Source organism: Hevea brasiliensis, chromosome 10 (genome assembly GCF_030052815.1).
Source record: "Hevea brasiliensis isolate MT/VB/25A 57/8 chromosome 10, ASM3005281v1, whole genome shotgun sequence".
NCBI classification, from domain to species: domain Eukaryota; kingdom Viridiplantae; phylum Streptophyta; class Magnoliopsida; order Malpighiales; family Euphorbiaceae; genus Hevea; species Hevea brasiliensis.
Window position 1 is genome coordinate 34,441,719 of NC_079502.1, and position 10,793 is coordinate 34,452,511.

At 32.9% G+C, this 10,793-nt stretch overlaps 1 protein-coding gene across 1 annotated transcript; it reads left to right on the top strand.

Annotated features, from left to right (window-relative positions):
- The first annotated feature begins 1,268 nt into the window (after positions 1 to 1,268).
- Positions 1,269 to 7,523, top strand: LOC110664023 (protein RBL). Its single transcript, XM_021823545.2, has 5 exons — positions 1,269 to 1,599; positions 1,685 to 1,783; positions 3,051 to 4,138; positions 4,210 to 4,465; positions 7,240 to 7,523. Exons 1-5 carry the CDS (start codon positions 1,581 to 1,583, stop codon positions 7,431 to 7,433), a joined length of 1,656 nt encoding a protein of 551 aa, XP_021679237.2. The 5' UTR covers positions 1,269 to 1,580; the 3' UTR covers positions 7,434 to 7,523.
- The last annotated feature ends 3,270 nt before the right edge of the window (positions 7,524 to 10,793 follow it).

Below are 10,793 nucleotides of genomic sequence, written 5' to 3' on the forward strand. Positions count from 1 at the left end.
AGAAAAAAAGATTAATTGATATTAAGGTATTATATTAAATGTTTGGATAAAATTCACAGACTAAAAACTAAAATAATAAATATAAATCCTAAATAGTTAGACTATATGACATAATAGTATAAGATTAAAAAATAATGATCATTAAAATTAAGGAGATATGAAAATTAGATATTAGTAAAACAATAAATTAAACTTATCAAACAAACTAAAATGCATATTTAAATTGATTCGATTGAAAATTTGTATAATAGTTGACATCATTAGTTTTATCTATTTGTCCAAATATAAATAAAATAATTTTTTAAATTTAAATAAAATAAAGGAGAGAAAGCTAAATAAAAAAGAAATAAAGAAAAAAAAATTATATTCAAAGAAAGAGAGAAAAATAAAAATTAAAAATTTCATCTAGTTTTTAGATTTTGTGATGGGAGATTATCAGATTGACTAATATTTAATTTTTAAATAACAACTATTAACCAAATTTTAATTTAAAATATAAAATTTGAATAATTAATTGTTTATTGAAATTTTTATTTTTTGATTTGATCCTGTATCTTGTGACCTGTTGGCTTCGATTTTTTCAAGGGTCAAGCTATTGTCAATCCCATATACAGGGAGCTTTCTCAACATGGTTTTTCCAATTTACAAGGCTCAAACCTGAGACTTTACTTAAAAAGGAATCGAGTCCCTTCTTCTCAATCCAAATTCTATTGGTGAAAGTTTATATTTATTTATGACAACTAAATAATTTTAATATTTTAATTTAAATTATTATATATAAATGATAAATTATTAAAAGTCAACAAAAAAATTTAAGGGACTAATTAATAAAAATAAAAATTTATTATATTTAATTAAGATTTTTTTTATAAATATTTAAAAAGATAAATAAAAAATTTGAGACATCAATTAATATAAAATCAAATTTCATTAAATTAATTCAAAAATTTTCAAAATATTTTCGAGAAAGTCTCTCTTTTTCTCTCTATTCATTTAGAACATTCTATAAACTCTTGAAAATTGAAATACATCAGGCTACAATCTTCTTTTTATTTTGTTCTGATTGTAATTTTTTTTTATTAGGACAAATTGGTGAAGTTGCTACTTTTTGTTAGCGTAGTGTTTAATTGAAGGGTAAAATTGTCAATAGTGACAAAGAATTGAGTTTACTATTTATAATAATTATTTTTAAAATATATAAAATAATTAAAGGTATCCACAGACAAACTTGGAATAAAAGGAAAATTAATACCATCTAAAATTGGACCAAAAAAAAAAAAAACTTGGCATTCTATGTATTTATACGCTCCCTGTCTCCTCTCCTGTTTCCCTCCCCAACTTGGCAGGCCTTTGCCTTCGGCGACAGCAGCTCTCCCTCACCGCTGTCGACTTCGCGCTTCCACTATAATATTGCGTCCTCTCTCTCTCTGCGGTTTAGTTCTATGCTGTTAGGTCAAAGGAGGCAAAGATGGTGTTTTTGGCTTATTTTTAGAATTAGGGCAAATTGTCCGAAATTCAAAGTAATTGAAGCTACTTCACCCACTTCCACTCCTTCTTAATCTATAAAGCAAGGACAGACGATGAACGCTTCGATAATCGGTTTGCTCTCTCTCTCTTTCTCTCTGTGATTTTGAATATGTCAATATTTACATGTAATCTGTGTAATGTGAATGTTGGTGTTAAGATCCACTGCAAGGAGATTTTCCAGAGGTTATAGAGGAGTATTTGGAGCATGGGGTCATGAAATGTATCGCCTTTAATCGTCGTGGCACTCTTCTAGCCGGTATGTTTTCAAATCTCTCTCTCTCTCTTATTTTATTATTATTATTTTTTTTTATGTATTCTCTTTAAATGTTCTCTTGAATGGTGTTACCAAGTTCTTGCCTATTAACAGGACTTTTCTTTTTAGTTGATTATAAGCCAATGGGTTCTCAAGGATCACTTTTCCTTTTACTAAGCTTCATTAAAGTATTTATTCACTGTACATTGGACCTCCGAAGACATGAGAAAACTCCCTCCAAGTCATGCATTGTTTTTCATCCAATACAGCTTTCTCCATAGTTGTATGTATATGTGTATGAGATAATGGGATTCTGCTTGTTCACTTTAAATTATCTGTTTCCCTCCTTTTCCTGCTAGGATAAAAAATCCTCCGTTCTACCTGATTTGAGTCCTTGAGTCCTTGGATTTCCAAAATAATGTGCATTGAATCTTTGGTGTTGACTGGAACTGTTCTTCTCATGAATAGGTTTGCCCTTTGAAGCTTTAGGAATTAGGATTTGGGAAACACAATATTTTATTGCCAAATGCAATTGTATTTATGATGTGTATAACTTCTGTGCAAGTAATGTGCAAATTGTTGTTTAACATTCATCCATTTTATTTTATTTGTTGTTGAAAATTGCTAGTAAACTCAATCCATATAAGCAAATGATTTCTGACACTTGTGTAGTCTGTTGTCTGTTCTTAAATTGATGGTGACTGTTCTTGCATCATGGTTATTAGATTGCTCTGAGGTACAGTTATTTTGTTGGAATACTTATTATGAGTCTTTTTATTTGTTATTTAGTTGCCCAATTACCCATGATAAATAAAAATCAGTTTCTTGCTCTTTAGTTTTGTATGTATTTGTGGAGATTAAATCCATAAGGTTCACTTGTTATGGCAAGATAAATGCGTGAAACATCGTGTTCTTATGCTTTTCTGATTCCTGATTGGATCTTCTAATGGGTTTTAGTCGCACAATATGATATGGTTAACTCAAAACCATCTGAATTAGCGATCAACATGAATGCACCTGCTAATAACAGACCACTTTCCTTACCTTTTTACTTATTGTCCATGCCTTGAATGCTGTTTTTCATCTTGATTTAATATTTTGCTTATGTTTTGAAAAGGAAGCTGTTCCTTGTTGCATGCTCATTAAAATTGTACTTGTTTTTTTTTTGTTTTCTTCCTCTTTTATCACATGATTGAACTTGTCAGTATTGATGGAATATATTCTAAATTCCTTCTCGTTCACTATTTTTAATCATTTTATTCTTTGCCAGCTGGATGCTCTGATGGAAGTTGCATTATCTGGGATTTCGAAACTAGAGGAATTGCCAAGGAGCTTCGGGATAAGGACTGTGCTGCTGCAATAACAAGCATCTGCTGGTCAAAGTATGGTCATCGAATCCTTGTTTCTGCTGCTGATAAATCATTAACACTTTGGGATGTTGTAAATGGAGAGAAGATTTCACGCACTGTTCTGCAGCAGACACCACTGCTGGCTCGCCTGCATCCAGGTTCCTCTGCTCCATCTCTTTGTTTGGCATGCCCACTCTCATCTGCTCCAATGATTGTTGACTTAAACACAGGAAGCACCACTATGCTTCCAGTTGCAGTGCCTGAAATGGGCAATGGACTTGTCCCTCAATCACGCAGCAAATCTTCAGATGGAACTCCCCCTTTCACTCCAACTGCTGCATGCTTCAACAAGTATGGAGATCTAGTGTATGTGGGAAATTCGAAAGGGGAAATATTTATAATAGAACACAAAAGCATTCAAGTGCATGCCATGGTTTCCATTCCAGGTGGTGCTGTGATAAAGAACATAGTATTCAGCAGAAATGGACAGTATCTGCTTACGAATTCTAATGATCGGACTATCAGAATATATGAAAATCTTCTTCCTCTGAAAGATGGCCTTTCTGCTCTGGAGGAGATGAACAGGACCATTGATGAGCAAGATGGTGTTGAGAAGATGAAAACTGTTGGATCAAAGTGCTTAGCATTATTCCGAGAATTTCAAGATTCTATCACCAAAATGCACTGGAAGGCACCTTGTTTTAGTGGTGATGGTGAGTGGGTAATTGGTGGTTCTGCAAGCAAAGGAGAGCACAAAATCTACATATGGGATAGGGCTGGACATCTTGTAAAAATCCTTGAAGGTCCAAAGGAAGCATTGATTGATTTAGCATGGCATCCTGTTCATCCCATTGTAGTCTCTGTTTCCTTGACAGGCTTGGTGTATATTTGGGCTAAGGATTATACTGAGAACTGGAGTGCATTTGCACCAGACTTCAAAGAGCTAGAGGAAAATGAAGAGTATGTGGAGCGAGAAGATGAATTTGATTTGATGCCTGAAACTGAAAAGGTGAAAGAAAATACATTGCTTCATAGGTGTTAAGTTCATTTTATGATTCTGAAATATTTGTATGCTTGCAGGTGAAGGAATCAGATGCTAATGACGATGAAGAAGTTGACATTGTGACGGTGGAGAAAGATGCCTTCAGTGATTCTGATATGTCACAGGAAGAACTATGCTTCTTGCCGGCTGATCCTTGTCCTGATGTTCCTGAGCAACAGGACAAGTGCGTTGGAAGTTCTTCCAAGTTGGACAGTAATCATTCTGGATCCCCTCCTTCTGAAGGAGCTGGACAAAATGGGCTTGCTGTGAACCATGCATCAAGTCCACTTGAAGGTAACACGATTTTCGAGTTTCATGGGCATTGATTTCTTATTTCCATTGATTAATCTTAGTTTCTGTGATATTCTTATGTTACAACACAAACTAAACTTAGGACTAATTTCAAAATGGTTGCTCAACTTCAATTTATATCTGCAAAATCATTCAACTTTATTTTTGTTTTGATAAAGTCAAAATGGAAATAGCGTGAATATAGATTATAGAACAATAGAAAAGAATGTAAATTATACTAGAAGGATTAGATCTTTAGAAGTAAAGGAAGCACTTAAGAGAATGAAAGTGGGTAAAGCCTGTGGACCCGATGAAATACCAATTGAAGTGTGGAAGTATTTGGGAGATATGGGAGTGGCATGGTTAACTAAATTATTTAATAAGATTCTAAACTCAAAGAAAATGCCTGATGAATGGAGGAAGAGTATTTTAGTACCTATTTTTAAAAATAAGGGAGACTTACAGAGTTGCTCAAACTATAGGGGAATTAAACTCATAAGCCATACTATGAAGTTGTGGGAGAGAGTTGTGGAGCATCGACTACGTCATGATACTTCTATCTCTCTCAATCAATTTGGTTTCATGCTCGGTCGTTCAACTATGGAAGCGATCTTTCTCATTAGAAGCTTGATGGAGAAATATAGAGATGAGAAGAAAGATCTACACATGGTTTTTATTGATTTGGAGAAGGCTTATGATAGTGTTCCAAGAGAGGTCTTATGGAATGTGTTAGAACAAAAGAGGGTATCTATTAGGTACATACAAGTATTGAAAGATATGTATGAAGGAGCAACTACTATTGTGCGCACAGTGGGAGGGGACACAAGAGATTTTCCGATCTCAATTGGATTACACTAAGGATCAGCCATAAGTCCTTACCTTTTCACATTAGTTTTAGATGAACTGACGAAACATATACAATAGAGTATTCCTTGGTGCATGATGTTTGCGGATGATATTGTTCTGATAGATGAGACACAAGAAGGAGTCAATAGGAAGCTAGAACTTTGGAGAAGTACTCTAGAGTCAAAGGGTTTTAAGTTAAATAGAACGAAGACAGAATACATGCATTGCAAGTTCAGTGAAGGCCAAACTGGTGATAGGGAAGGAGTTAGTTTGAATGGAGTGGTACTGTCCCAAAGTAATTACTTTAAATATCTAGGCTCAGTCCTTCAAGTAGATGGGGGATGTGAGGAGGATGTTAGTCATAGGATTAAAGTCGGATGGTTGAAGTGGAGATGTGCCACTGGAGTTTTATGTGATCGTAAGATTCCCAATAAATTAAAAGGAAAATTTTACCGTACAGCCATACGACCAGCTATGTTATATGGTAGTGAGTGTTGGGCACTGAAAGAGTCGTATGCATCTAAGATAAGAGTTGCAGAGATGAGAATGTTAAGGTGGATAAGTGGCCATACTAGACTAGATAAAGTCCGTAATGAAAGTATTAGAGAAAAGGTAGGAGTAGTGCCAATTGAAGATAAGTTGAGAGAAGGGAGATTGAGGTGGTTTGGTCATGTGAAGCGTAGACATACGGAGGCTCCAGTTAGACAAGTAGAGCACATTAGGTTAGAAGATAGAAAGAAAAAAAAGGGTAGACCTAAATTGACTTGGAGGAGAGTAGTACAACATGACTTAGAAGCATTACACATTTCTGAGGATTTAACCCAAAATCGTTCAGAGTGGAAAAAGCGAATCCATATAGCCGACCCCAAATTTTTGGGATAAAGGCTCAGTTGAGTTGAGTTACTAGATTTTGATAGAATTTCAGTCAAATTTGTTACATATAAAACTTTTCTAATTTAGCTCTACAATTACAAATAGGCTTAGGTATTATCCTACCTAGTACATACAGAATTTATAGTCAAGTGGTTTTGTCAATAGAAATTAAAGTTTAATGACTGTTAAAATTTTTGATAAGTTCAGTGTCCATGATTGAAATAAAGTACATTAACTGGGATCTGGAACTCTTGGGATGTGCCTAAATAAACAGCTAATCCATGTCCAGCAGCTGAAAGTAGTAGCAATAGCCAAGGTGAAAACTGATAAAATAAAATAAAAACTAAGTTCGCAAAGAAACTGTGTAATAAAAAACTGAATGGTTAGTTCTTCATTTGGATCTTGAAGAATAACAAACACAAAAAAAAAAAAAAAAAAAAAAGGGTTGAGAGAGGGAGAGAATGTGTTTGTTTATTTTCTTCAGCTCCTCTCAAACTTGGTTTTCTACATAATTTTCTAGATATAAAATGTTTGGGGAAGCTTTGAAGTCTGACTCCCATGTTAAAGTGGTAGGAAAGAGACAAGATTCTAGAAGCAAATGTAAGAAAGTAAAAGATAATTAATCGATTCAATTGCTACTTGTATAAACCAAATAAGGACCAGAAGCTAGTTTTATTTAATTCTTTGTGCACATATACATATGAATGGATAAACCACCCTTCTGTGATTTTAGCTTTCTTAATTACTGTTGTGAATATTATCCTGTTTATATTGTTGTTTGTGTATTTGTAAGCTCTTACTATTTTAGATTTTGTAGTTGTGTGTTTGTTGCAACTATCTGTAAGTAATTACCATTCTAATTCTGCTGTTATTAGTATTAAATTGGATCTCTTTTATACTTGGAATGGATAAAGCGGGTGGTCACAATAACCATGCAAGACGAAACATTGTTTATAATTCTTATATGACTTGGGTGATGCCTGAGGATCGTTGATGTTAAAACCAGCAGTCATAATTGATTTTCAATGTCTTTGTTGTGCTAATGAATACTGTCACAGAGGACACAGGAGGTACCCGAATGAAGAGGAAACGGAAACCTTCAGAAAAGGGGTTAGAGTTGCAGGCCGAGAAGGTCAGGAAGCCCATGAAACCATTGAAGTCTTCTGGTAGATTGTCAAAAATAAAAAATAAATTTGTTGTTGACCTAGATATTAGTAATGGTGTGTATGGGGATGATGTTTCTGACGAGTAGCATTAGATTTTTGTAATAATGAAGAGTCTATCTATTGTGCTGGAAAATTTGGCATCATTTATTATTCAAGCACTTTGAGATGCTCAACAATAGCTTTCTACCCACAGTGTGTATATATATATATATATATATATATATATATATATATATTTTTTACTAAAACGGCTGTTTATGCCATTGAAGTTATGAAATGATATCAGCGTGTGTATTTCTTTATAGGGAGATTACGATATAATTCTATTTTATATGGTAGGACGGAAACGAAATTTATAAAACAAAGTAAATAATATAGGGTGTGTTTGGTAACGTTTTATGTTTTACTTTTTCGTTTTTCATTGAAAAACAGACAACACTTTTGACTAATTTAATGTGTGTTTGTTTTGAAAATAGATTGAAAATAATAATAATAATAATTATAAAACATAGTTTCTTGTTACTTTTTTTTTTCTTGTATCATCTACTTTGACCAGAAGAGAAAATAATCCTTTTAATCTGTTTGCAGCTTTGTTTCACTGTAAATCTTCTCGTTCTAGCCTTCCATGCCCATTTTCGTTAGCTTCCCTCTCTTTTTCTCACTAGATACCTAAGAGTCAATTGTCGTCATCGTTATTGTTCACTGAATCTATGTCAAATCTTGCCATCAAAGTAGATAAATTGATCAAGTCTTTCTTTATTAGTTGCAGAATAAATGTGGAAATACATTATGCAAGTGGTTGCCTTTAGATTTCACAGGTTTATATATATATATATATATATATATATATATATATATATATATTGGTCAGTTCATAAGTTCATATTAATTTGTAAGTGATTATTTATTCGCATTGATTGGACAATGATGGTGTGATAAATTTGGAAGCGATGGATTCATAGGAAGATGATGCTTTATCAGCGGAGATTATGGTTAAATAAAAATAAATAAGTACGAGAAATAGTAAAAGTAAAATATTGTATTTAATACTAAAATTCAAATAAAAAATAGTTTATATTTTAAGAAAATTAAAAAAAAAAATCCCGAATGCATCCTTAGTTTTCTGCTATCTATTGGAACGATATTACGGAACCTCACAATCCATTATGAATATTGAAATTGCACTCGCTGTCTAAGTATGGTGTTAGATGGGATATTTATTTCTCTCCGCAATCTCATTTTTCTTCACCTGGTTTTAAGAGCTACCATCACTCTTTTCACAAGTTGGTAGCATCTCCTATTCTAAAAATTAAGAAAAAAAAAAGTTGGTGGTGTCTCTACTTTATTTTTTTTCTTTTTAATTAAATAAATTAAAAAAATCTGTTAATCTATGTGTTTTTAGATATAAATTTGTATTTTTTTTACATTTTAATTTATTATTTTTCAATTCCATATTGGAATTTATATTATCATCCATGGGTTTTATGTTTTTGCTTTATGGGAGTTTTGTATTCTCTTGAATTTATCGAAATTTCAAAATTTAAGGTTTTGATAGTGATGCTGATCATATTATTAAATATTCAAGCAGTCGGTCTTGTTAAAAAATATAATATTTGGTCATTTGAGATCCTATATCGATTGTGGACAGGGTGCGTATGTGGCTTATATGACAAGCGTCCATTCACGTCACTGATTCATATGTGTCTATCTCTCGATAAAAAAAAAAGGCAGGACCTTGAGTGAAAACAAAAGGTGAGATTGAGTGTCCTAGCATGGCCCTAATTGAGGTCCGCGAGTGGGTCGGGCGTGGCCAGGGATTGGTATTTCAGGATCCCACATCGATTATGGACAGCGTACGTGTGTGGCTTATATGAGAGCAAGGACCTTGTTAAAATAGCTACGCTTTTAACAAGCGTCCATTCCCGTCACTTAGCCATGTATGTGTCTATTTTAAAAAAAAAAAGACATAATGTTTTGTTATTTACACCAGTCATCTAAGGTTTTTTTTTTTTTTTTTTTTTTTTTCAAAATGCAAATTTAAATGCGTCGTCAAAATGATTTATCAGAAAAAATAGTCACTTTTTCATAAAGTTTTAAATATTGATTTTTTTAATGCATATTTATTTTTATATTTTAAATTAAGATATAATATTATGCATAATAATTTTTTTTTTTAATTTTTTCCCTTGAAATTATTTTCTTCTTTCTAAGATAAACTTTTCATAAATTGTTGAAGGAATTTCTTTCATAAGTTAAAAATGGTTGGACCTAATGAATATTTAATGAAAGATAAATGAAAGGACTAGTGTGTCACGTCATTTCCAAATACTATTTTGAGCCTTTAATAATTCAATATTCATTTTGATGGAAATAAAAATTTATAGATAAATAAGTTTTTTAAATTTTAATTAAGATCAATTAGATTATTTATATTTCAATTTTAATTTAAAATTCAATTTTAGTCACGTGTTCTAATGTGATAAAACGACTTTTTATGTTAAATTTCAAAAAACTTAAATTTACCCTTTTACTTTAATTTGAAAATCAAATATGTTAAGTTTTACTTAATTTTGTATGTAATAGTTTACAAAGAAGAATAAAATATGTCACCTTTTTTAGAAGAATAAAATATCTCATCTTTTAATGTGTAGATGGGTCTAGTTGACTCTACGAAGTGGAGTGTGTTTTTTTATGGCAATATCAAGGAATGGATTTATGCCAATTTGTAGGGCCATTTTGGTATATCGAGATCTATGTGGGATTTCACTTTTAGGATGGCTATTTGGTGGTTATGGAAGTGGCGTTGTAGTATTATTTTTGTGAGGCTTGATCCTCCCTTAGACCTACAAGCTTCATTCTCCTTTAAGGTAGATGAAATTATGAAAGCTTCCAGTAATATTGATTTCTTTTTCTCCCATTGTTAGAAGTGAGGCTTGGATTAGTTGGTCTCCTCCAACTACTAGATGGGTCAAGATAAATTCAGATGGCAGTGTGGATCAAAGCCGTGGGGCAACAAGTGGTCTCATTCGGGATCATAATTGTCAATGGGTTTTGGGGTTTGGAGGTAAGCTTGGCTACTGTGATATGTTTAATACAGAGCTTGGTGTGATACTGGTTATCGTCAAGTGCTTCTAGAGGTGGATAGCTCAGTTATTTGTCAAACTAGTAAAGGCCAGTATGCTGCTATGGACTATGAAACCCCACAAAAATAACCTCTTGTAGAAGTCCAAATTTTTACTATAAAAGTGTTGCTAAGTGAGGTTCATGGTTGGGGTACCCTTGCAGGGGGAGGGGAAGTTACATAGGATTGGTGAGCAAGCTGTGTGGATGTGAGGTTCATTCTGGCAAAAATTAGCCCAAATGAGGTTAATTTGGTGGTTACTGTGAGGAATTGGGGCATTGGTGCATGCTACGCTGGCATTGGGAGTGCAAACGAGGTTTACTGG

Bases quoted from the DNA above. Each gene is read 5' to 3' on its own strand.
- LOC110664023 (XM_021823545.2), top strand. The intron at 1,784-3,050 runs GTATGTTTTCAA...ATTCTTTGCCAG, and splicing joins TCGTGGCACTCTTCTAGCCG to CTGGATGCTCTGATGGAAGT. The intron at 4,139-4,209 runs GTGAAAGAAAAT...GTATGCTTGCAG, and splicing joins TGATGCCTGAAACTGAAAAG to GTGAAGGAATCAGATGCTAA.